The sequence below is a fragment of the Salvelinus alpinus genome, chromosome 21 (genome assembly GCF_045679555.1).
Source record: "Salvelinus alpinus chromosome 21, SLU_Salpinus.1, whole genome shotgun sequence".
NCBI classification, from domain to species: Eukaryota; Metazoa; Chordata; class Actinopteri; order Salmoniformes; family Salmonidae; genus Salvelinus; species Salvelinus alpinus.
Genome location: NC_092106.1, coordinates 15,082,844 through 15,110,528, shown reverse-complemented (window position 1 = coordinate 15,110,528; position 27,685 = coordinate 15,082,844). Strand labels below are relative to the sequence as shown.

The following is a 27,685-nucleotide window of genomic DNA, read 5'->3' as shown; positions in this document are numbered from 1 at the left end:
CGGTGCCCCCGCACATCGACTCTGTACCAGTACCTACCTGTATATAGTCTCGCTATTAAGAGCACTTTCTCAAGCAAGAATTTTGCTAGGACTGTCTAGGAGTGGTCTGAGTGGGGAGGGGAAAACTGGCTGTTATTGGCAAAGACGTTTGGAGCTCTCTTATCGGTCCATTAACTAATTTAATTCGTGGTGATGTCACCAGGCAGGCCAAAACTCCAACGATTTTTTTTTTACACACAATATGACAGTATCTTATTCCTTTCAGTTCGTTATTTATGTCTACTTACTGCATAATTTTCTAATGATTTCTTTGTTTTTAAATCACTTCCGGCCAGGGGTGTCATGCACCTATTATTTTATAGGGGGCACCAAGTACGTAATGATGGAGAATTTTGAATTTTTCAAACACCTGAAGCATATTTTTCCTGCAATCTAGAGCCATAAGTTTAGTAATTAATTTAACATCTGAAAAAGAAGTACAAGACAAATCTGAGGGGTGGCGTTTCCGTGTGCCCCATGTGGGGATGTCGCCTCTGCTTCAGGCTCATTTTCTCCCTAAGATATGTAGTCAACTCCAAAGGTCTTATACCTACACCTAGTGGCTAAACCATAATACTATTGAACAAGGTGTTGAAGGAGTTCTCGATCTAATAAAATAAAAATAGATAATACAAAAAGAAATGACCAGATTTTTTATTTATTTGATATGTATCTTCTACATATCTGAAACAGTGATAATGTCTGTATCATATAGAGGGGGGAATTCAGACAATTTTTGAATCAAAATAAAGAACACACCTCAGATATGCTCAAATCTGAATATACAAGTGGCAATCTTTTCAATCTTTTGCAAATCTTCGCCCAAACATAAAGTATATGTTTGACTTAACTTTTAGCATTTTGGTGAAAAACTTAAATGACTTAAATTAACGTTTATATACATTTGGAAATACAATATTTGAGACAATAAATTAACACAAATTGACACAGATGACTTCCTCCTCAGTTTCCAGGGTTTTCTCAACAGTGCATGTGGCTAACCTCTGATGTAGTCCTGCTTTGTTCCTCACTGACACCTTTATCACACATTTGTAATTGTACTTGTAAGTATTGTACTTGTAAGTATTGTATTTGCATGTATCAATGGAAGAACAGCACCAGAGCATTGTTTTAGAGCCTCCTCAATAATAAATGCATTATTTGCAGAAAGATTAGATCAGATAGATTTAGATGAGGCTAAACAAAAGCATTCAAGTTGACATAATGAGCAGAGAACTTCCCTCTGATTTCACCACTGAGACGTCAAGAGAAATCAGGTTCAATCTTAAGAGGCACTCACAACAATTTTCATGACCCAATGAAATGCAAATACTGTATTAGGTCACAATGAAAACTGCACCTGAGAAAAACTTATTCTCCTACCACAGGACAGGTCTTTTTAATATGATAAAAGCTCTTCAATTGTTAAGTATCTGAATAAAATATAAATGGTCACAACTGGAAGACTGAAAGATATTTTCTAGTGCAGTGGTCGACAACTATTCTGCCATAAGACCTTTACATTATGTAAAATAAACACATACAGTATAGGTTCCTAACTTCTGGTTATTAGACCAGCCTCACCAAGGCTCACCTGTGATTGTCAATAGTGCATTTTGTCCGATCGAGACTGTTTCAAACAAACCGGGTGAAAAGTCACCCAGTGGAAAACATCTTAATGATGTCATTTTCTGGTTGTAAACTGTTTTTCTGGTTGTGAAGAAGTCATAAAAACAGATTTTCAACTAGTCTCAGCTACAACCATGTAAAGATGCATTTTTTATGACGAGATCATGATGTCAAAGTAATTCCGTCATATGTTGGTTGTTATCTGGTCACATAACAACCAGGCAGACAGCTTTTTCTGGTTACCTTCGTTAACAAAACGTTTTTATACAACGTGACCATAAAGTCATAAAAGATGTCATACTGACCACATTGCAAGAGATCATGAACTAAGTTGTGCATGTTGTCTCCCACAATGAGTTAAACTTTATACACACAGAAACACAGATTCCACACTGGGAAACATCCGAGACATGACTTGCGGCTACAATGAAGGGCTTTTGAGGATAACATCTGCAAGCGGGACAAGGGATACAATTGCTTTTCGAAACACAAACTACTCTGTTTGTTTTTTTAGGTCAATGTTCTCAACCTTGTGACTTTCTTCTGGCACGCAGTTGATGATATAATATGTAATGGTTCATGTGCTAGCCTCCACGATCAACCAGGCCGAGACTTAGCCCTGCCCTCTCCACTCTCACTTACAACAATACTGTCAAATTAGAAATGTCAACGATACTATCAAATTACAATATGTACAGTACAGTACATCCAGGTCCAACCACCCATTGACTCTGGTGGGGTCTTTCAGTGCTGTTTGACCAGAAACTAAATCCTCGGGATGGGTCTGAGCAAGTCTGCTCTCCAGGGAAGCGGATGTCATTCCTGGAGGAGGGTCTCCCTCCAGTTGAAGCTGTGGTTGGGTCCATGTGTGAGGGGCAGGATGGGCGGGTCCACCAGCTGCCAGACCCCCGTGTCGCTCTGCTCCTCGCAGGTACAGAAACCCAGGTAGGGGATCTACAGGAGGGAAAGAGGCTCTCGTCAGCCGCAATAAAGGCAGAATGAAAGTTAGGAAGTGGGGTGGAAAGGCAGAGGGGGAGAAAGAGAGAGAGACAGACAGAAACACAGATACAGAGAGATAGGCACAGTGTGAAAGTAAGAGTGAAAAAGAGTGAGGGGGAAGACACAATGAGATCAAAATAAAATATCACATTAAGCAAAACAATTAACTTCAGCTGACCTTCCTGACTACTTGGATGAAGTCCTTGGAGGTCTGGGGGCTGTGGCCCTGGAGCTGTCGTGTGCAGGCCTCCAGGGAGGAAGCATGGGCCACAATCAGTATGTTGTTTCCTACAGAGTGAGAGATGAGGAGATGAGGGAAGGGAAGAACAACAAGGACCAGATGAATCCCAATGTCCATCCCACACAAGATGTTTCTGTATCACATCTGAGATTCAAATAGTATTGGTTTTCTTTCAAATGCCATGAGCATTTGATTGAGCCTGTCTAGCGTGGAGTGGGAGATGAACAGGGTTTGCACTTTTGGGATTATTCCGTTGATTGAGGTGTAATACCGGTATCTGAGCAGTAGAAAGAGACCTCTTTAATAAGGTCAAACCACACCATTGCGCCAGGCAAGCTCAATCGAGCACAGCTAAAGGATTTCAAAGATAAGTACTAATTGAATGCAGGACTGCTTTTTTTATACACATCCCATCCAAAGCCACAGCAGTGACTGAACCCTGCATCATAATTACCCATGTTTTTGCAGTCAGACAGAATGTCTTTGGTCACTTGGTAGCTCCGGCTCATGTACGTGTCATAGGACTCCGACACGCTAAGTTTGCTTATCGGTATGAGAGGTCTGTGGGAAGAAGGAGTGAGAACATGTGAGACAGAGGCATGGCTGAAAAGGCTCCGGCCCCGTCCAGCAACAACCCTTAGCCCCTACCTTTACCACTTTATGTACGTAGGTCAGAAGCAATTAAATAAGCATAGGCAACATGGTAGTAGCTCCATCATTTTCTTTGATAGGCTTAATGGAATGTTAACCATATTATTTGTACATATCTGGTTGTCTTTATACCTGTGCCTAGGCCCAAGGTTAAGGGGACTAGGGGTTGTTTCTGGATGGAGCCTAACTCTGCGTTTACACATGGAAGCGGCATCGCGCGGTGAAACATCGGAAGCCATTCACCTTCAATGGAAGGAAAGCGAGAGAAGCGGAGAGTGGGCGGGGGACCGTTGAGCGATGCGAGCATGGGCGCGGGAGCTGAAAAGGGGCAGGACTAAAGCTGGGGAAAGCAGAATTTTCATCAAATCCTCAGTGATATGGGGAAGCGACTGACCAATCGAATCTCACCATAGCTTCCAACCCCTACTGGATTGGCTGACAATGGCTGTTAATACGTAGCACAACCTAGCTTGCTTGCTAGCTTGTTAGCACACACGAGGGTGAGGCTAGCGTGGCTAGGCAAGTGCCGCTTGTATAGTGTAAATGGCCAGTAAAAGTACAGTATGGAGGTGAACCAGGAAACAGTCTTGCCTGTATCACCTGTATGTTGTGTCAACACAGAAGTGGGATGCAGCCAGGTCTGTGGGAGGGATCCAGGCAGGAAGAGAGCTCCCAGAGATCCACTTGGTCCACTCGAATAGCCCTGGCTCCACTCTGATCTTCAGCTTGCCATCCTGCTGCAGACCTGCAAGGGGAGACAGAGAGGTGCATAAGCAAAAGAGCAAGACTGCAGCCTCTGCTACACACACCAGCCCTGTCCAAAAACAACCCCTAGTCCCCTAGCCACTTAGGCAGATCTGAAATGATTAGATTGAAATGATTAGATTGAGATAAGCAATTTGGAGGCAATTTCACTTAGCCTATCAGAAGGAAAGGGAACTACTACCATATTGGCTAATCTTATCAATCCCCTCTCAGATCTACATAAGTGCCTTGGAGGAAAAGGTTGGACCAGAACACATGATATGCTCTCAACTATGTTCATTGACAACATTTCAACCACTGAAGGGGCAATCCACAGTTGAAACAATAACAAAGAGTCCTCTCTGCCACTGTTTCAGGATGGGGCTGGAGAAATGTAACCATGTTCTAATGGATGCAAGAACTGACCATCCATTATATCAAATTATAGTTTTAACTATGTTTGTAGGCTATATAGTGTATTCTTACATTTACTTTGTTTACAAACAATGGAGTGAAAAAAGTGTATATTTTGGTTCTGATGGAGTACAACAGTTGCTAAACTCATGAAGCATTTATAAATTAGATTGTTCTCGAATCAATGGGTACATACAATTCATTTATAAGTTATATTCTTCTAGAATCAATGGGTACATATCATTCATTTATAAGCCCCAAAATGGTTGTAGCAACTGCAGATCGCCCTTTAAGTCTTCATCAGGGGTTAGAGAGGCGAACATAATCGATAAGGCATTTTATCCTAAGCAGGATTTGTGGTGGCAAGTAACTACATGCTGGTTACCTTTGAGGATGTTCTGAGCAGTCTGGACACAGCGCAGAGAAGGTGAACAGTACACAAAGTCTATCACTGTGTTGCTCTCCAACAACGCCTGACCTGCAACACAGACAGACAGATAGACAGAGGAATAGATTGTTATCACGCTGTAATGAAACATTAAACATGGAATTGGGCAGATAACATAGCCTACTACTATATGTTGACAACCACATACCCACTATTTGTGCTTGTGTGGAACCAAACACAGTGATGGGGGTGTCCATGTTGTAATCTCGGTGTCCTCCATTCCACATGGGCAGGCTGACTGGCATGTTCAGGTTAGTGCGCACATATCTACCTGTAGAACAGAACACCACATCCCAGCACACTGCTGTTATGGTTTCAAAACATACAAACAATACTGCCGTTTTATCGATCCAATCAAAACATCAGATTCATCCAACTCAAAATGTATGACTCCTTTGAAAGCACACTTGCTTTTAGGATTGATGCGCGATGTCTAATATTAAAGAAGTCTTGAGGTATTGCTCGCCTGAGATAGAGTACCTTATGATAAGATGTAGACCACACTATCTACCAAGAGAGTTCTCACCTATATTATTCGTAGCCATCTATTTACCACCACAGACCGATGCTGGCACTAAGACCGCAATCACCCAAATCTATAAGGCCATAAGCAAACAAGAAAATGCTCATCCAGAAGCGGCACTCCTAGTGGCCGGGGACTTTAATGTAGGCAAACTTAAATCAGTTTTACCAAATTTTCACTAGCATGTCACATGTGCAACCAGAGGAGAAAAAAACTTTAGACCACCTTTACTCCACACACAGAGATGCATACAAAGCTCTCCCCCGCCCTCCATTTGGCAAATCTATCCTCCTGATTCCTGTGTACAAGCAAAAACTAAAGCAGGAAGTACCAGTGACCCACTCAATACGGAAGTGGTCAGATGACGCGGATGCTACGCTACAGGACTGTTTTGCTAGCACAGACTGGAATATGTTCCGGGATTCATCCAATGGCATTGAGGAGTATACCACCTCAGTCATCGGCTTCATCAATAAGCGTATCGACGACGTCGTCCCCACAGTGACCGTATGTACATATCCTAACCAGAAGCCATGGATTACAGGCAATATCCGCATCGAGCTAAAGGCTAGAGCTGCCGCTTTCAAGGAGCGGGACACTAATCCGGATGCTTATAAGAATCCCACTATGCCCTCAGAAGAACCATCAAACAAGCAAAGCGTCAATACAGTATTAAGACTGAATCTTACCACACCGGCTTTGACGCTCGTCGGATGTGGCAGGGCTTGAAAACTATTATGGACTACAAAGGAAACCCAGCCCACTGAAGCGAGCCTACCAGACGAGCTAAATGCCTTTTATGCTCGCTTCGAGGCAAGCAACACTGAAGCATGCACGAGAGCACCAGCTTTTCTGGATGACTGTGTGATAACGCTCTTGGTAGCCGATGTGAGCAAGACCTTTAAACAGGTCAACATTCACAAAGCCACGGGACCAGACGGATTACCAGGACGTGTATTCAAAGCATGCGCGGACTAACTGGCAAGTGTCTTCACTGGCATTTTCAACCTCTCCCTGACCGAGTCTGTAATGCTTACATGTTTCAAGCAGACCACCATAGTTCCTGTGCCCAAGGAAGCGAAGGTAACCTGCCTAAATGATTACCGCCCCATAGCACTCACGTCGGTAGCCATGAAGTACTTTGAAAGGCTGGTCATGGCTCACATCAACAGCATCCTCCCGGATACCCTAGACCCACTCCAAGTCGCACACGACCCCAACAGATCCACATATGACGCAATCTCAATCGCACTCCACACTGCCCTTTCCCACCTGGACAAAAGGAACACCTATGTGAGAATGCTGTTCATTGACTACAGCTCAGTGTTCAACACCATAGTGCCCACGAAGCTCATCACTAAGCTAAGGACCCTGGGACTAAACACCTCCCTCTGCAACTGGATCCTGAACTTCCGGACGGGCCGCCCCCAGGTGGTAAGGGTAGGCAACAACACGTTTGCCACACTGATCCTCAACACCGGGGTCCCTCAGGGGTGTGTACTTAGCCCCCTCCTGTACTCCCTGTTCACCCACGACTGTTTAGCCAAACACGACTCCAACACCATCATTAAGTTTGCTGACGACACAACAGTGGTAGGCCTGATCACCGACAACGGAGAGACAGCCTATAGGGGGGAGGTCAGAGAACTGGCAGTGTGGTGCCAGGACAACAATCTCTCCCTCAATGTGATCAAGACAAAGGAGCTGATCATGGACTACAGGAAAAGGCAGGCAGAACAGGCCCCCATTAACATCGATAGGGTTGTAATGGAACGGTCGAGAGTTTCAAGTTCCTTGTTGTCCACATCACCAACGAACTATCATGGTCCAAACACACCAAGACAGTTATTGTAACGGCTGTCAATGTCGTTCTCCTCCTCAGACGAGGAGGAGCATGGATCGGACCAAGATGCGGAGTAGGAGGTATTCATGATTTTAATGACAAACCAACAAACACTAACAAATTAACAAAACAACAAACGTGACTAACCTGCAACAGTCCTGTGTGGCCCAAACGCTAACACAGGAAACAAACACCCACAAAACACCAGTGAAACCCTGGCTGCCTTAGTATGACTCTCAATCAGAGACAAACGATACACACCTGTCTCTAATTGAGAATCATACCAGGCCGAACACAAAACCCAACATAGAAATAGAAAACATAGACTGCCCACCCAACACTCACGCCCTGACCAATAAAGACATACAAAACAAGAGAAAACAGGTCAGGAACGTGACAGTTATGAAGAGGGCACGACAAAACCTTTTTCCCCCCAGGAGACTATTATATATGCATAGTCACTTCACCCCTACCTACAGGTACAAATTACCTCAACTAACCTGTACCCCCGCACACTGACTCAGTACCGGTACCCCCTGTATATAGCCTCGTTACTGTTATGTTATTGTGTTACTTTTTATTATTTTTTATGTTTTACCTTAGGTTATTTGGTAAATATTTTCTTAACTCTTCTTGAACTGCACTGTTGGTTAAGGGCTTGTACTGTAAGTAAGCATTTCACGGTAAGGTCTACACTTGTTTTATTCGGCGCATGTGACAAATAAAGTTTTATTTGATTTGACTCTGCTCACCTTTGGAGTCAGAGCACAGTGAAAGCCATTGTTTCCCAAACACCACATCCATCCGCTCACCATGCCGACAGACAAACAGGGTCCGCTTGGGCAGCCGAGAGTGATTGCTACCGACCCGAAGCACCTAAGAAACAATACAGTGAATTGGGGCATCAAATCCATAACATTTCCCAACATTTTCAAGAATTGATCAGTACACCAGAAAAACAGCTTTTGTATTGGAGCAAGGTTATTATAGTTTTGTGTTTTTATATTTGTTTTTATTTACATTAGATTATATTTTTTGATTTGAAATTCAGTTTAATTTCCTTTTCAGACCTGATTTGCTCATTTTAATTTAGTTATAGTTGTATACAAATATTTATATTTCATTTTATATTATTTAGTTTCAGTTTTAGGGGCGGCAGGTAGTCTAGGGTTAGAGTGTTGGGCCAGGAACCAAAAGGTTGCTAAATCGAATCCCCGAGGTGACAAGGTAAAAATCTGTCGTTCTGTCCCTGAACAAGGCAGTTAACCCACTATTCCTAGGGCGTCATTGTAAATAAGAATTTGTTCTTAACTGACTTGCCTAGTTAAATAAAGGCTAAATAAATAAATCAAAAATTGGTGTTAGGGACAGAAAGCATGCGTGGGAGGCTAGGAGCCATTGGTGTTGTGTAGTGTTTTGGGGATGTCATTTCTTGCAACCGAAGGCAGTAGTACAGTCGTGGCCAAAAGTTTTGAGAATGACACAAATATTAATTTCCACAAAGTTTGCTGCTTCAGTGTCTTTAGATATTTTTGTCAGATGTTACTATGAAATACTGAAGTATAATTACAAGCAGTAATTCAGTAAAGGCTTTTCTATTGACAATTACATGAAGTTGATGCAAAGAGTCAATATTTGCAGTGTTGACCCTTCTTTTTCAAGACCTCTGCAATCCGCCCTTGCATGCTGTCAATTAACTTCTGGGCCACATCCTGACTGATGGCAGCCCATTGTTGCATAATCAATGCTTGGAGTTTGTCAGAATTTGTGGGTTTTTGTTTGTCCACCCACGTCTTGACGATTGACCACAAGTTCTCAATGGGATTAAGGTCTGGGGAGTTTCCTGACCATGGACCCAAAATATCAATGTTTTGTTCCCCGAGCCACTTAGTTATCAATCTTGCCTTATGGCAAGGTGCTCCATCATGCTGGAAAAGGCATTGTTCATCACCAAACTGTTCCTGGATGGTTGGGAGAAGTTGCTCTCGGAGGATGTGTTGGTACCATTCTTTATTCATGGCTGTGTTCTTAGGCAAAATTGTGAGTGAGCCCACTCCCTTGGCTGAGAAGCAACCCCACACAAGAATGGTCTTAGGATGCTTTACTGTTGGCATGACACAGGACTGATGGTAGTGCTCACCTTGTCTTCTCCGGACAAGCTTTTTTCTGGATGCCCCAAACAATCGGAAAGGGGATTCCTCAGAGAAAATGACTTTACCCCAGTCCTCAGCAGTCCAATCCCTGTACCTTTTGCAGAATATCAGTCTGTCCCTGATGTTTTTCCTGGAGAGAAGTGGCTTCTTTGCTGCCCTTCTTGACACCAGTCCATCCTCCAAAAGTCTTTGCCTCACTGTGCGTGCAGATGCACTCACACCTGCTTGCTGCCATTCCTGAGCAAGCTCTGTACTGGTGGTGCCCCCTTTTTGTGCAAAGCAATGATGACGGCACGTGTTTCCTTGCAGGTAACCATGGTTGACAGAGGAAGAACAATGATTCCAAGCACCACCCTCCTTTTGAAGCTTCCAGTCTGTTATTCGAACTCAATCAGCATGACAGAGTGATCTCCAGCCTTGTCCTCATCAACACTCACACATGTGTTAACGAGAGAATCACTGACATGATGTCAGCTGGTCCTTTTGTGGCAGAGCTGAAATGCAGTGGAAATGTTTTGGGGGGATTCTGTTCATTTGCATGACAAAGAGGGACTTTGCAATTAATTGCAATTCATCTGATCACTCTTCATAACATTCTAGAGTATATGCAAATTGCCATCATACCAACTGAGGGAGCAGTCTTTGAAAATTAATATTTGTGTCATTCTCAAAACTTTTGGCCACGACTGTACATAAATTCTAAAGTCAATCTCAATGTGACTTGGATTTAATAGGAATAGCGCAAAGACTGGTGCAAAAAAATATGGTGGAAGGATTCGTTTTTGTTTTCGTTTACTATGATAACCTTGATTTGAAGTCATTCTTCAAGAATAATAAGAATCCTGCTGCATATCATAACCAGGAATTTTTCCTGATCAGGATTAAACACTAGGCACTAGTTATCCTGGCTAGTAAAAGCTGTATGGTTTAGTTGAAGAAACTTCTTTCTGTTCTTTGGAAAAAGTGCCAGTACCTGCATGGGATGACAGATGAGGCTTGAAGTGGGTGTGTCCCCAGGGCTTGCGTTGTCGAGGCGACGGCTGTCCAGCAGCCCATCGAACAGGCCCCTTTCCCTGCTCGCTTTGTCGGAGGGTGCGGAGCAATTGAAGAAGGAGTGTGATCTGCACAGGGTAGAAGACAAGAGTTAACACACATACTCAATACTACTCATTCATCACTACTGACTACTGAGCAGAACTCTCCATGCTCTTTTACAGTGTTCTGGCCCTGGGTACGGGTCAATTCCAATTCAAGATGCAAACAGTTCCTTCTGGATTGACTGAATTGAAATGGAATTGACCCCTGCCCCTATGTTCTGGACCCAGGACTGTAAGTAAGAAGTAAGAAGCACACCAGGGGTGTAAGTAAGAAGCACATTCTGAGGGCTCACCCGTGGAAGACCCAGGTGTCACACTCATCTGCCCGGCTGACGTAGTTCTCAGGCAATAGGCCGGACAGCCCCGTCGCCAGGGAGGACCCGTAGACCCAGCCCTCGCTGGTGTTTTTCTGCTCCAAGGGAGACGTGAAGACAAAGTCACCCAGGACCAGCTCCAGCTCGTCCTCATTCTGAGGGGCGTAGGGATACATCACGCGCAGCGTCTGCAACAAAGGGAGGGAAAGACAGAGCTTGAGCACACCAACACTGTATCTAACACCAGAATACAGTACAAGGCAAGGCTATAGGTCTAAATGGGCAAGCTCGTAAAGGGCCACTGTGATATTTACAGCCGTTTCTAAATTAATTATACTGTATATTCCCATTGATTCTTGAAGAATATCACTTATTATAAATGCCTCATGAGCTTGTCTTGTAGAAGGTACAAGGTCCATGTCATGGTGTTGATTAGTAGAAAGTACAAGAGTAGTATTGAATGTGAAATGAAGGTGGACAGGGTTTGCGTCAGAAAACAAAGTGGTTATTATTACCTCATGATTGGCAAACCGAATGTCCCGGGAGAAAAGGACAGCCAGCCAATCACAGCCTAGCTTCACCTCGATTCCCTTGGCCAGCTTTTCCAGGGAGGACAGGTGATTGGTGGGGAAGTAGTAGGCTAACGTCACATGGAGCTGCTTCTTATGGGGCTCTAAATGGACATCTGAGACAGAGAGAGGAGCACGGGTGAATAAAGGTAAAGAATATAAAGAAAGTAATTTCTGTGGGGCAAACTACTACGGTGGGAATCTAGCTCAGCAAATGATAGAACTACACACATCTACAGACTGGAGCAAAATGTCCCAATATTTTCCAAACAATCTTTTTTGACGTGTTATAATCCACCATGCACAATTTGAAATGAAGCTCCAAACTGCCGGTGCTTTATGGTGAGGATAATCTCTTTAGGATTAAGCATTACAGTCAGGGCCGGCGCCAGAACGAATCAGTTGGACAAGCATTTGATTTTTATTCACGGGCACATCCTGTGTGCTTGCGCGCAAACACATTTTGTTAATGGGTGTTATGATAAAGACCATACACTCTTAGAAAAAAAGGTGCTATCTAGAACCCAGAAAGGTTCTTTGGCTGTACCCATAGGACAACCCTTTGAAGAACCTTTTTGGTTCTAGGTAGAACCCCTTTGGGTTCAATGTAGAACCATTTCCACAGAGGGTTTTACATGGAACCCAAAAGGGTTCTACCTGGAACCAAAAAGGGTTTTACAAGCAACCAGAAAGGGTTCTCCTATGGTGACAGCCGAAGAACTGTTTTGGAACCATTTTTTCTAAGAGTGTAGGCAGCTCGAGTTTCAAGTTTGGGGAAGCTTACAATTTATCCTACCATTTCAACCTTTCTGCGTGCCATATAACTATAGGCCAATGCAGCAGTAGGCCTATAACTTCCATCATCACCTAAATAAAATACATATACCTAAAGTCGTGATTCTTTCAATCACATTAATATCTCTGCCTCCCGTTCTATCTGTCTTGACTTGAGCTATCGCTAGTGAAATGCAACATTGTACCAACTCAGCAGGTTGGCGTACTCAGACGCGAACGCTCCCTTAATGTTGTCAGGACAGAGAAACCACACACATGCTCATTGCTCACATGGAGCACTCCAAACAAAAGACAGTGAAAAAATTGACAAAACTTCTAAACGATGGTTATGAAATAAACCAAAACGTGTTTCTCACAAGTGTAGCAGGTTGTGAACTCTGCAAACAACGTTTCCACTCCGAGAATGAGAATGGTAAATTACTGTAATACATGCATTAACCGAAATGAATGTAACCAAATGACAGAGATGAACGGTACATTTACTAGGCCTACTGGTTACATATGTAATGTTGAATTGTCAAAAAAGAAACAATCAAAGGGCAAACAATTCACACAATGAAACAATGACTGTGCAAGATTTGGCGGGAGACACCGGAGAACATTCTGGAGTGCTGAGTGCATGTATTCTGGAGAGAGACGCCCATATCTTCGCCACACACCCAGCCCCTTCTTCTAGTCTCAACATTTTATACTCAAGACACATTATCTTCACACATTTTAGATGCTTTTCACTGACAGCCGCAGCTCAATAATCAGTTAGGCCTATTGCCACACGCTATGCCCAAATTGCTGCCTACACCAATAGGCATAGGCCTATACACTTGTGATTTGAAACAATCCATAGCAAAAACAATTTTAAGAAGATAATGATCCTCTGTGGCCAAGTCAAGCTCTCTGGTAAAGTATTTTTGAATGATTTTACTTAGACAGGAGTAATTATATAATTTTGGCAAAACATCACTTTACTTTAGGGGAAGCCAGCATCCGAACAGTGCACTGTGCCAACTTTCCTTTCTGATTTTCAAGTGGCTGAAACCAAAGAACTGTATATAATGGCGAGATGCTCATGTCTCCGCCCTAACAATGTGAGTCGTTGTCCCAAAGGCCGGAATGCAGGTGACAAGTTTAGGTCTGCATATAAACGCAATGGGCTTATTCAGGACAGATTTGCAGGAGAGCAAGCCCTCTCACTTCGCCTCTTCCTCTCTGCTGAAACTAGCGGACGAAACAGCACCCCTCTGTCTAACTATATGTAGCCCATGTATCTGATGCTGTCTGGCCAGAAAAAGTATGACATGCCATACTCCTTTTGTCTAGACAGCATCAGATACATGGTCTACACATACAGAGACAGAGGGGCGCTGTTTCACTCGCTCAGATGCTTAATCTGAGATTGATGCGTCTTTCTTTCTTTGCGTGTCTCAGTCAAATAAATGATCAGTCGGTTGGGCCAGGCCACCTAGGGCCCGCCAATAAATTCAGCCCGGATTACAGTCATCCCTTACCAGCTTAAAATATGTAATTTTCTGACCAAAGCGTGTGGAGAGATAGATTGCCTGTAAAAAGGCAATGTGTGCATGCTTGTGTGTGTGTCTGGCGTGCTTGCGTGCGTGGGTGTGTGTCCATGTGTCACAGGCAGAGATAGTTCCTACCTGCTTTTCTGGCAGCCTCGGAAGCAAAGTCAGCAGCAAACTGCTTGAGGACCTCTGCGATCTGCTCCTCAACGAAGAGGCCTATGAAGTTGAAGGAGGTGTAGAGCTCCAGGGGCAGAGGGCTAGGGAAACGACCCCTCCATTGGCCGACCGTGGCCTGCAGGGCCTCCAACAGGGCATCCACCTTCTTGTCTGCACACTGCGGGACAGGGTAGAGTCTGAGTACTACACTACACTGAGTCTTACATCAACATTTAGGGCCAGTTTTCCAGACACAGATTAGTCCTAGTCCTGGACTTGTGTTCAATGGAGAATCGCCATTAAAAGCACGTTTTAGTCCAGAACTAGGTTTAATCTGTGTCTGGGAAACTGGCCCTTACTAGACAGATGTTAGAGTCTCTTGACCTCAACGGGACTTCCTGGATAAATACACACTTAGAAAAAAGGGTTCCAAAAGGGTTCTTCGGCTGTCCCCGTAGAAGAACTCTTTTTGGTTACAGGTGGAACTTTTTTAGGTTCCATGTAGAATACTCTGTGTAAAGGGTTCTACATGGAACCAAAAAGTGTTTTTCAAAGGCTTCACCTATTGGGACAGTCAAAGAACACCTTCAGCACCTTCTTTTCATAAGTCTTAAGGAATATAATTACAATACTTCATGGTGAGCTGAATTCGAGGGAGAAGAATCCATGTGAGATGTATGACGTGAGGCGTGTCATTTCCCCCTGGGCTCACCATGAAGAACTGGCAGAGCGTGATGTGGGGGAAGATGTTGTGGGCCTTGTTCTTGCCGCAGGAGACGCGGGACTGCTGCCAGAAGTGATGGAGCTGATTCTGCAGGGGTCCGCTGGGGCGCAGGTACAGGACGTACTCTCTGGGCAACGGGTCATCCAGGAAGGGGTCATCCACATGGGAGAACAGCCTGAGGAAGAGCAGGAGAAGAAGAAGAGGAGGAGGCTTATCAATGACTGAGGTAGAAGATGTGTGTGTGTGGGGGGGCTCCAATCCAGCTGTTTTGATCTCAATATGAAATCATTTCTGGGTAACAATTAAGTACCTTACTGTGATTGTTTTCAATTAAAATGGTCAAAAATAAACAAAAAATTGCTTCTTAGAAAATAGCCATTTCTCAAGCAAGAACTTAGCTAGAACTGTCTGGGCGTGGTCTGAGTAGGGAGGGGAAAACTGAAAAACTAGCTGTTATTGAAAAAGAGGTCTGGAACTCTCTTTCTTATTGGTCTATTAACTAATTTACCATCTGGTGATGTCACCAGGCAGGCCATAACTCCATCCCACCAAAACAAGCTGAAACTGACGGTCTTTTTCAAACAGCTCTTACACTAAAAGGGCATTATCATACTTTTCACAATTTCACAGTATTATTCCAACCTCATAGTGTGGAAATATATATAAAACCCAGGAAATTTTGACTTGCACTGGGCCTTTAAAGAATTGTAGTCATTCACACATGGCTATATAGTAAGAGCACACACATATGCAGTACAGCAGAGGGCAGCATAACACACATGGTTTATCTCTGGGAGTGTGTTTGTATACCTGTGCATGTGTGTGTTAGAACTCACCAGTCACATGCTGCCTGTACACTCTTGCCTCCTGTTGATACTAGTGCCTTCAATCTGCAAAGATAGAAAACAGTGATGCTTCCTTTGAAGGTTTTATTTACAATGCTTGTATGCAGTTTTCTTATTTGCATACCCTTATGGTATATTGTGACTTTGTTACTAAAATATTATTTAAGAAATGTTTTATGGTAAAGGTGTATATAGCCTACTTATAGTGGATTGAATCTCACTTCTTTATAGCCAAACTGAGCAGCACAAAGTCAGAGTTCACCATCTCTGTCCCCAATTTGTCTGAGATAAGTGACCCAGGCTACGTCCCAAATGGCACCCTATTGCCTATTGGGCCCCCGCCAAAAGCAGTGCACAATATAGGGAAAAGGCTCCCGTTCGGGAGGCACAGATTCACACAGTTGTAATAAGCACTACTGAGGTAGAGTTCATACACTGTATCTTTAGTCATGTGGAGCATGGTTCAGCAGGAGTAACACAGCCTTTATTATAAACAGTGGAGTCTGATACAGTGGACAGTTATGCTAAGTTAATCACATCGTTTCAATAAGACACTCCAGAGGAAAGTGTGGAGGAGATTCCTCGATACAGTATGAATAAAACATAAAGGTGTGAAGGGAACAACCCACCACACATAATTTCCACTAAGCCATTTCAAATGTCAAAACCAATTCAATCCATGAAAATAGACACATATGCTCAGTCACTCTCCAAAATAGCAGACAACCGCATTGTGAGACAGCTTCCTAAATCCTGCAGCACCTGGAGGCCTGGTTAACAAGCAGTGGAGGAAGCATGCTGATTCTTATTAGGCATCAAAACCTAATTACAAACTACTTAAGGGAAGGAAAAAAACTTGGAAACTGCTAATGTGATTCCCCTCTCTGGGGACTATAGTCTCCATGGCATCCGCAGCGGTGGAAACCAAGAGAGCACCTAGTACCGAGACCTGGGGACACCAGTAGTGCAGTAAATGTAGATGTACATTGCAGACTAACTGGAGGTATGCAGAGCGTCTCAGGGCACTGATCTGTGTTTGGTTGATTTGGGCTCACTTAAAAGTACAAATACAATGTTGATCCAGTTGAACTTACTTCTGTATCCGCAAACACGGGTTGACGCAATAGAGTCAAAAAGGTATTAACCAACCAGTTTAACGTTTGAGCTCCGCCAGACACCCAAGTCAATCTGTGGAAAAGGGTAGTACAGATGCCTAATGGTATATCTACCGTAAGTATGTAGGACATATTTCACCTTTCACCCAGGCCCCTCAACAGTATTAGTTTAAACTTGACAATTCTAGGATTGTGTGAAGATGTAATGTTGCGGAGAGGGAGTGTCCACAGAGGATTGATTTCATGCATTACATCAGCCAAGCATATGAGGCCACAGGGGAGCAGTTACATAGGAACAACAAACACTCTACCCTCACACAGGAAATGCTCAATACGTGTGCATGTATCTCTTTAATCTTTGATCATTCACTCCAACTCAACATAGGGCTCCCATATTGAGTTCATTCAAATGTCTCCCTACGTCAGAGGCAGTGTCACAGGTTACATGGCCGGAAGTTCGTCATTACACCAGTCACAGATATGAAGACATGGGAGAGCAACCTACATAGGAACCACAAACACTCTAACATCACACAGTAAAGGCTCAATGTGTGCATGTGTCTCTTATATTTCAATATTTCTTCATACTCCATGCAACAGAGGTAGAGTGTCCCAGAGATGTGTTGCCTGGATTTCTTCCCCTGCATCCCTTTCCCCATCAGAAGCCCTTGGGGAACCCTCAAGGACCAAGTCCTCTAGAAGAACAATATCACAGCTGAAAAGGGAGATTGTTCAGATGTACTCTGCAAACAGCAACTTGAGTCAATAACCACCTCTCCGCTGAGGATCCCACACAGTCCCTGATCGCTCGTTCCTCCTTCTCTTCAACCTAAATATCTGCCATTGTTTTATTAATCTTGTCTATCAACAGAATCCCCACTCACGTGGGATAGTTTACTACTTGTTACTTGTACTTCTTTAAAGTAACTGTTCAGTGAAAATCTCACTTTTAAAAGTTAATATTCTGTTAACTCATACCCAAATACCGTTGTTGACTCATCCTATACTCATATTTGTGGCCAAAGCATAAATTGGAGAAAAGATTAAGAAAAACAACACCTCAAACAGACCGTTTCAAATGTCATCCTCCTGAGGAGGATGAGCTGGACAATCAGCGGTCTACTCACATGAATATCTTTAAGGACCATATACACCCACATCATTCTATTGTTGGGGTATACCCACACGATTCCAACACAGAAAAGATGCTTTTTAACATACTTAATTAAACAAATTTGTAAGGAAAATTATTTCACTCATATTGAAATTAATTATATTTTTGAATTATATATTAATTATCATATTTCATAGAAATCTGGAAACACTGGACAGTTACTTTAAAGGAGGATACAATTGTCAGATCAACTGGGTGTCCTGCCACAAGACCGGAGCTAAAACTGAATACGACTGAGCTAAAACCTGGGCATTAGTTTAGGTAGCTAATGCTAGTCTTCAGGTCTAAAGTGCGGTTACTCCTTAGACCAAAAGTGAGTGTGTATACAGTTAAAGTCAGAAGTTTACATACACCTTAGCCAAATACATTTAAACTCAGTTTTCACAATTCCTGACATTAAATCCTAGTAAAAAATCCCTGTCTTCGCTCCGTTAGGATCCCCACTTTATTTTAAGAATGTGAAATGTCAGAATAATAGTAGAAAGAATGATTTATTTCAGCTTTTATTTCTTTCATCACATTCCCAGTGGGTCAGAAGTTTACATACACTCAATTAGTATTTGGTAGCATTGTCTTTCAATTGTTTAACTTGGGTCAAATGTTTCGGGTAGCCTTCCACAACCTTCCCACAATAAGTTGGGGAAATTTTGGCTCATTCCTCCTGACAGAACTGGTGTAACTGAGTCAGGTTTGTAGGCCATCTTGCTCGCACACGCATTTTCAGCTCTGCCCATATATTTTCTATAGGATTGAGGTTAGGGCTTTGTGATGGCCACTCCAATACCTTGACTTTGTTGTCCTTAGGCCATTTTGCCACAACTTTGGAAGTATGCTTGGGGTCATTGTCCATTTGGAAGACCCATTTGCGACCAAGCTTTAACTTCCTGACTGACGTCTTGAGATGTTGCTTCAATATATCCACATAATTTTCCTTCCTCGTGATGCCATCTATTTTGGGAAGTGCACCAGTCCCTCCTGCAGCAAAGCACCCGCACAACATGATGCTGCCACCCCCGTGCTTCACGGTTCGGCTTGCAAGTCTACCCCTTTTCCTCCAAACATAATGATGGTCAATATGGCCAAACAGATCTATTTTGACCAGAGGACATTTCTCCAAAAAGTATGATCTTTGTCCCCATGTGAAGTTGCAAACCGTTGTCGGGCTTTTTTTATGGTGGTTTTGGAGCAGTGGCTTCTTCCTTGCTGAGCGGCCTTTCAGGTTATGTTGATATAGGACTCGTTTTACTGTGGATATAGATACTTTGTACCTGTTTCCTCCAGCATCTTCACAAGGTCCTTTGCTGTTGTTCTAGGATTGATTTGCACTTTTCGCACCAAAGTACGTTCATCTCTAGGAGACAGAACGCGTCTCCTTCCTGAGCAGTTTGACGGCTGTGTGGTACCATGGTGTTTATACTTGTGTACTATTGTTTGTACAGATGAACGTGGTACCTTTCAAGCGTTTGGAAATTGCTCCCAAGGATGAACCAGACTTGTGGAGGTCTACAATTTTTCTTCTGAGGTCTTGGCTGATTTATTTTGATTTTCCCATGATGTCAAGCAAAGAGGCACTGAGTCTGAAAGTAGGCCTTGCAATACATCCACAGGTACACCTCCAATTGACTAAAATGATGTCAATTAGCCTATCAGAAGCTTCTAAAGCCATGACATCATTTTCTGGAATTTCCCAAGCTGTTTAAAGGCACAGTCAACTTAGTGTATGTAAACTTCTGACCCACTGGAATTGTGATACAGTGAATAATAAGTGAAATAATCTGTCTGCAAACAATTTTGGGAAAATGTACCTGTGTCATGCACAAAGTAGATGTCCTAACCGACTTGCCAAAACTATAGTTTGTTAACAAGAAATTTGTGGAGCGGTTGAAAAACTAGTTTTAATGACTCTAACGTTAGTGTATGTAAACTTCCAACTTCAACTGTATATGACAAGCCCTGTTCCAGAGTGGAAGCTAGATGTGGCCTGTGTACCAAGTGTGTATCAAACTCTGAATCAGAGGAGGTGCAGCGATCAGGTCTCTGTAACTGAATATGTTAGGTGCATAACACAATTATACATACAAAAGCCACAGTTGTGTGAGTTCAGCTACATTCAGCTCAGAATTGTTCCAACCTCAATGGAAAAAACAGGCAGCTGCTTTTGACTTGTGGCCTGTTCTCTGTTCTAGAGATCCTCTGTGAACTGCACAGGCCTCAGTCCAACATCCTGAAACAGGTAGCGAAAGCATTCTCCCTGTCAGGCTGTCTATGGGCTGTGCGAAGTGAAACCCTTAAGAGTAGCGCAGTGCTTCCCCATCTACACTTCAGATGCTTCTGACAGGAAACGCTTTAGAAGTAAATCAGCTGAGGACAATGTGGTCTGTCTTTCTCAGATCTGAACCAGGCGTAAAAATAAGCTGTGGTCACTGGTATTTAAAGGTTTGCGATCAACCTAAATTGTTTGAATGAAGAGAGAACCAGTGTGACAGTTAGATCACTCCCACATGTGAACACATCATAGCCCAGGGTTCCCCAACAAATTGGTTTTATTCGTCCCTCCAAGTTAAAGAAAAAAAAAAAATATTTTTTTAAAAGAGTATACATTCTTTTTGGGGCTTGGTGGGTCGTTTTCTTTTTTGGACATAAAAGACTGTAAAAACATCAGGAAATCAGCTATTTTTTTAATGTATAACTTTTTCCCCCTTTTTCGTGATATCCAATTGGTAGCTACAGTCTTGTCCCATCGCTGCAACTCCCGTACAAACTCGGGAGAGGTGAAAGTCGAGAGCCATGCGTCCTTCGAAACTTAACCCTGCCAAGCCACACTGCTGGCTTAACCAGGAAGCCAGCCGCACCAATGTGTCGGAGGAAACACCGTCCAACTGGTGACCGTAGTCAGCCTGCATGCACCCGGCCCGCCACAGGAGTAGCTAGGAGCGCAATAAGACAAGGACATCCTGGCCGGCAAAACCATCCCCTAACCCAGACAGCACTGGAACTATTGTGCGCCGCCTCGTGTATCCCGATCGCGGCCGGCTGCGACACAGCCCAGGATCGAACCCGGATCTGTAGTGACGTCTCAAGCACTGCAGTGCCTTAGACCGCTGCACCACTCAGGAAGCCCTGCGATTTTAATTTTAGAAATCTGTTCCCAAGTATTCCCACACATAATAGAGAGACATATCCTTTTAGGCTTCTTGCGGTCAGTTTGCAGTCGAAATGTTTTTTTTTATTATCATGTTCCCGGGCTCCCCGACCGTCTGCTCAAGAACAAATTGGCCCGTGGCTGAATCTAGTTGATGATGCCTGTCATAGCCTAAGTTGACAGAGACACAGAGCCAGCAACAGCAGGGCTGTGCTGTGGTCGTCCACCACAGTAGGATGAGAACTACATCAAGTATGAACATGGTGTAGACACTGACTCTTAATTGAGCATAACTGCTGTTTTTTTGGTCCCTGAATTCATTTAAATTCAATTCAACTTTATTTGTCCCTACGGCTATTACAATTAATGAAGTTCCCAAAATAGACCTTTGATTGTGTCACGGCATTCATCGGAAGAAGAGGAATCGTCAGACCAAAATGCAGCGGGGTACGTGTTCATCTTTATTAGCTTAACTGACTGAACACAAAATAACAAAAAGAATAGCCGAAACAGTTCTGCAAGGTGCAACCAACACTAAACAGAAAATAACCACCCACAACTAACAGTGGGAAAACAGGCTACCTAAGTATGGTTCTCAATCAGAGACAACGAAATGTTTTTTTTTTCGGTCCCGTGTGGCTCAGTTGGTAGAGCATGGCGCTTGCAACGCCAGGGTTGTGGGTTCATTCCCCACGGGGGGACCAGGATGAATATGTATGAACTTTCCAATTTGTAAGTCGCTCTGGATAAGAGCGTCTGCTAAATGACTTAAATGTAAATGTAAATGAAAGACAGCTGTCCCTGATTAAGAACCATACCCGGCCAAAACATAGAAATACAAAACCTAGACATACAAACATAGAATGCCCACCCACATCACACCCTGACCAAACAAAAAATAGAAACATACAAAGCAATCTAAGGTCAGGGCACGACAGATTGAGCAGGATAGTAGTTTTACCAGGGCTGGGGTGAATTTAGAAATGGAATTCAAATGAATTTCATTATGACTGAGCTACTGTAATAGTGTTGTGTGTCTGTAGCATGGAAGAGCTCAGCTTCATTCTGAGGTATTTATTTACACTATCACCCCACACACACATGTCTTGCACTCAGTTTCTCAACCTATCACATCTGTCCAGCAATAACATGACATCAATGATCCCACAAGTCCATGTGCACTTGTAATTGACTACATTTTGATCTGTGAGTTTGGGTGCAAGGGAACCGAGAGGCTTGGACCCAGTTGGTTCCAGTTTCCTAAAGAGCTGATGAAGTACAAATTCTGTACAACATTCTGTTTTGTGAGCTAATCTAATTTTAGTCCAATCTCTCTGGGGAAAATAAAATAAATATGAACATTTCAAAACACACAATGTTGTCTGCAACTGAACAAAGTATGGGGGAAATCAACGTAGAAGACCGTCCTTGAGAGCCTTCTCACCAATCGCCAAGTTACCTCTCCCTAGGAGTCTACAGATCATATACCAACTTTAATTTGTGTAATAACAATCTCTCGTGACAGCCTTAACATCTAGTGGCTGATTTGGTCGTGGGTGCCGGGACTAGTGCAATAATAACTGTTCATATAGTGCTGAAATACTTCCTCTACTACAGTGTATGGAGCGACATGGGAAGTCAGCTTGTCTCAGTCCATGGTTCATGATCTATTCTAGTGTATTTCTATACCCATTGATCATTTAACCTTGTGTTACGTGGATTGCTTGTTATTCAGATCACATTCAGTGGTTGTAAAGGACTTTATCACACAAACTAAACATTCTTGAAGGTTAGAAAACCACTTGCTTGTTCTAACGCCCACTACGCTATGAAAGTGAGATTTTCCAACCAGAGAGTTCCTGTGAGCTTCTCAAGACAGGAAGAGGAACAGATGAGCCTCTAAGCAGGACACCCCCACAATCAGCGCACTCATGTACGTATGTATTGTATAGTACACCGAGTGTATGTGTGTGTCTGTGTGCACGTTTTTGAGGTGCACAAAAAAACTAACACGTCCTTATGTAGCACTGTAGACAGCATTATGTTCCTCCTTCTGCGTAATACAATGTAGGACTGCACACATAATTGGGCAGACATACACGTACACATGGAGACAATGACTAATATTGTCCAAAGGTTCTGAAAAAGAACTAACTATGAAGCTGAGAAAACCAGGGGTTAGTTAGTCAACCTTTAAGCGGAACTTTAGTCACTTCATTTCCACATGTGTTGAAAGACTGAATCATAAGGAATAATTGATACCCAAAAGGTGTTGTGAAGACCACGAGATAAACAAGGAGACAATCAAATGTCAAGTTGGTCAGGACAGGCTGAGATAGCAATAAAGGGATACAACACCCACCAGATCTGTGATTAAGGCCGGGTTTCAACCCAAGGCACGGCATAGGGCAGCACAATAGACAGCCGACAATTCACCTTTTAAAGGTAACTTATGTTTGAGCCAACGTTTCCAGTGTTGACCATGAATGCGATCTCCGCGAACATCGGGGAAATGACCTTTAAAAAGGTGTATTGTCAGGTGTTTAGTGTGCTGCTCTATAAAGCGCCTTGTATTGAATCATGGACTAGGTCAACGAAAGGAGGTGGGGAAGGATGCAATTCTTAAATATTGGAACAGGGCCTTTGTTTCATGCCAAAGTTACCATGTGCACTAGAGCCTTCCAATGTGATATTTACAGCTCAGAACACTACTGTGTGTATGATTATCACCCCTGGTTTACTCTCCTCTCAGTCTACTCTTGGCTAACCAGGGCAGCAGACAGACAGTGTGAAGTCACAAATGCAGACACAAATGCAGACACTACATGGAATGTCCAAGTCTTAAGACCCTGAGATATTTCTGAGCTCTCAATTCAATTGGCTTTATTGGCATGGGAAACACATGTTTACATTGCCAAAGTAAGTGAAATAGATAATAGACAAAAGTGAAATAATCAACCAAAAATGAACAGTAAACATTACACTCACAAGTTTCAAAAGAATAGACACATTTCAAATGTCATATTATGGCTATGTACAGTCTTGTAATGATGTGCAAATAGTTAAAGTACAAAAGGGAAAATAAATAAACATAAATATGGATTGTATTTACAATGGTGTTTGTTCTTCACTAGTTGCCCTTTTCTTGTGGCAACAAGTCACAAATCTTGCTGCTGTGACGGCAAACTGTGGTATTTCACCCAACAGATACGGGAGTTTAGCAGAATTTGATTTGTTTTGGAATTATTTCTGGGTCTGTGTAATCTGAGGGAAATATGTGTCTCTAATATGGTCATACATTTGGCAGGAGGTTAGGAAGTGCAGCTCAGTTTACACCTAATTTTGTGGGCAGTGTGCAAATACAGTAGCCTGTTTTCTCTTGAGAGCCAGGTCTGCCTACATTAGCTTTTCTCAATACCAAGGCTATGCTCTCTGAGTCTGTACGTAGTCAAAGCTTTCCTTAGTTTTGGGTCAGTCACAGTTGTCAGGTATTCTGCCACTGTGTACTCTCTGTTTACGGCCAAGTAGCATTCCATTTTGCTTAGTCTTTTGGTAAATTCTTTCAAATTTTTTAAGTAATTACATTTTTGTTGATTTGGTTGGGTCTAATTGTGTTGCTGTCCTGGGGATCTGTGGGGTTTGGTTGTGTTTGTGAACAGAACCGCAGGACCAGCTTGCTTAGGGGACTCTTCTCCAGGTTCATCTCTCTGTAGGTGATGGCTTTGTTATGGAAGGTTTGGGAATTGCTTCCTTTTGTAGAAAGGAAGCAAAAGGAAGCTGTTGTAGAATTTAACGGCTCTTTTCTGGATTTTGATCATTAGCGGGTATGGGCTAATTATTCAGCTCTGCGTGCATTATTGGTGATTTACGTTGTACGCTGAAGATGTTTTTGCAGAATTCTGCATGCAAAGTCTTAATTAGGTGTTTGTCCCATTATGTGAATCTTTGGTTGGTGAGCAGACCCCAGACCTCACAACCATAAAGGAAAATGGGTTCTATAACTGATTAAAGTATTTTTAGCCAGATCCTAAATAGGATGTCAAATGTTATGTTCCTTTTGATGGCGTAGAAGGCCCTTCTTGCCTTGTCTCTCAGAACGTTCACAGCTTTGTGGAAGTTACCCGTGGTGCTGATGTTTAGGCCGAGGTAAGTATCCTTTTTTGTGTGCTCTAGGGCAACGGTGTCTAGACAGAATTAATATTTGTGGTCCTGGCAATATGTGCTGAAGATCTAGGTGCTGCTGTAGGCCCTCCTTGGTTGGGGACAGAATAACCAGATCATCAGCCAACAGTAGACATTTGACTTCAGCTTCTATCCAGGTGCTGCAGACTGATTGAGTGACTTCACCAATTCGTTGATATACAGTGCCTTCGGAAAGTATTCAGACCCCTTGACTTTTTCCAAATGTTGTTACGTTACAGTCTTATTCTAAAATAGATAAGAACAAAACATCCTCACCCATCTACACAGAATACCCCATAGTGACAAAGCAAAACAGTTTTTTTTCAACAGAAATGTCTTATTCAGACCCTTTGCTATAACACTCGAAATTGAGCTCAGCTGCATGCTGTTTCCATTGATCATCCTTGAGATGTTTCTACAACTTGATTGGAGTCCACCTGTGGTAATTTCAATTGATTGGACATGATTTGGAAAGGCACATACCTGTCTATATAAGGTCCCACAGTTGACAGCGCATGTCAGAGCAAAAACCAAGCCTTGAGGTCGAAATAAATGTCCGTAGAGCTCCGAGACAGGATTGTGTCAAGGCACAGATCTGGGGAAGGGTACCAAAACATTTCTGCAGCATTGAAGGTCCCCAATAACACAGTGGCCTCCATCATTCTTAAATGGAAGAAGTTTAGAACTACCAAGACTCTTCCTAGAGCTGGCCGCCCGGCCAAACTGAGCAATCGGGGGAGAAGGGCCTTGGTTAGGGAGGTGAACAAGAACCCGATGGTCACTCTGACAGAGCTCTAGAGGTACTCTGTGGAGAGGGGACAACCTTCCAGAAGGACAACCATCTCTGCAGCACTCCACCAATCAGGCCTTTATGGTAGAGTGGCCAGAAGGAAGCCACTCCTTAGTAAAAGGGCACATGACAGCCTGCTTGGTGTTTGCCAAAAGGCACCCAAAGACTCTCAGACCATGAGAAACACGATTCTCTGGTCTGATGAAACCAAGATTGAACTCTTTGGCCTGAATGCCAAGCATCACATCAGGAGGAAACTTGGCACCATCCCTACGGTGAAGCACAGTGGTGGCAACATCATGCTGTGGGGATGTTTTTCAGCAGCAGGGACTGGGAGATGTTTTATTTAATTAACCTTGATTTACCTAGGCAAGTCAGTTAAGAACAAATTCTTATTTACAATGACGGCCTACCCCGGCCAAACCCTAACCCAGACGATACTGGGCCAATTGTGCACCGCCCTATGGGACTCCCAAACACAGCCAGCTGTGATATACCCTGGAAACGAACCAGGGTCTGTAGTGCACCTCTAGCACTGAGATGCAGTGTCTTAGACTGCTGCGCCAATCGGTAGCCCACTCGGGAACTCGGGAGACTAGTCATGATCGAGGCAAAGATGAACAGCACAAAGTACAGAGTTCCTTGATAAAAACCTGCTCCAGAGAGCTCAGGACCTCAGACTGGAGCGAAGGTTCACATTCCAACAGGACAACGACCCTAAGCACAAAACCAAGACAACGCAGGAGTTGCATCAGGACAAGTCTCTGAATGTCCTTGAGTGGCCCAGCCAGAGCCCGGACTTGAACCTGATCGGACATCTCTGGAGAGACCTGAAAATAGCTGTGCAGCAACACTCCCCATCCAACCTGACAGAACTTGAGAGGATCAGCAGAGAAGAATGGGAGAAGCTCCCCAAATACAGGTTTACCAAGCTTGTAGAGTCATACCAAAGAAGACTCGAGGCTGTAATCGCTGCCACAGGTGCTTCAACAAAGTACTGATTAAAGGGTCTGAATACTTTTGATATTTCCGTTTGTTTTATTTTTTAATAAATTAGCAAACATTTCTAAAAGCCAGTTTTTGCTTTGTCATTATGGGGCGGCAGGGTAGCCTAGTGGTTAGAGCGTTGGGCTAGTAACCGAAAGGTTGCAAGTTCGAATCCCCGAGCTGACAAGGTACAAATATGTCGTTCTGCCTCTGAACACGGCATGAATAAGAATTTGTTCTTAACTGACAGTTAAATAAAGGTAAAATAAATAAAAGATTGATGAGGATTTAAAAATATATATATTTTAGAATAAGGCTGTGATTTAACAAAATGAGGAAAAAGTAATGGGGTCTGAATACTTTCCGAATGCACTGTATATGTTGAAGAGGGTGGGGCCGAAGCTGCATCCCTGTCTCAAAAGCTTTTTTTGCTCTCTCTCTCTCTGTCACTTGTGTGTGTGTGACACGCTGATCATTACTGCACTATAAAACTGAAAACTGCATTGCTGGAAATGGTAAACTAATGAGAATGGAGGTTGAGTTAATATTTATTATAGCCTGTCAGTATCAGACAGACGAGGGAACTCTCATAAA

General features: G+C 43.1%; 1 protein-coding gene across 1 annotated transcript in view; it reads right to left on the bottom strand.

Moving 5' to 3' along the window:
• Positions 1–677: 677 nt before the first annotated feature.
• LOC139548575 (ubiquitin-associated and SH3 domain-containing protein B-like) overlaps positions 678–27,685 on the bottom strand; it is a 41,299-nt gene continuing 14,291 nt past the window's right edge. Inside the window, exons 2-14 of the mRNA XM_071358327.1 lie at positions 15,693–15,746; positions 14,845–15,031; positions 14,112–14,310; positions 11,611–11,780; positions 11,075–11,283; positions 10,658–10,805; positions 8,284–8,407; positions 5,314–5,436; positions 5,103–5,195; positions 4,160–4,304; positions 3,363–3,469; positions 2,846–2,955; positions 678–2,622 (exon numbers count right to left, since the gene is read on the bottom strand). Of these exons, the coding sequence (XP_071214428.1) occupies positions 2,485–2,622; positions 2,846–2,955; positions 3,363–3,469; positions 4,160–4,304; positions 5,103–5,195; positions 5,314–5,436; positions 8,284–8,407; positions 10,658–10,805; positions 11,075–11,283; positions 11,611–11,780; positions 14,112–14,310; positions 14,845–15,031; positions 15,693–15,746 (1,807 nt within the window). The 3' untranslated portion in view covers positions 678–2,484. The remainder of the gene's footprint in view (positions 2,623–2,845; positions 2,956–3,362; positions 3,470–4,159; positions 4,305–5,102; positions 5,196–5,313; positions 5,437–8,283; positions 8,408–10,657; positions 10,806–11,074; positions 11,284–11,610; positions 11,781–14,111; positions 14,311–14,844; positions 15,032–15,692; positions 15,747–27,685) is intronic.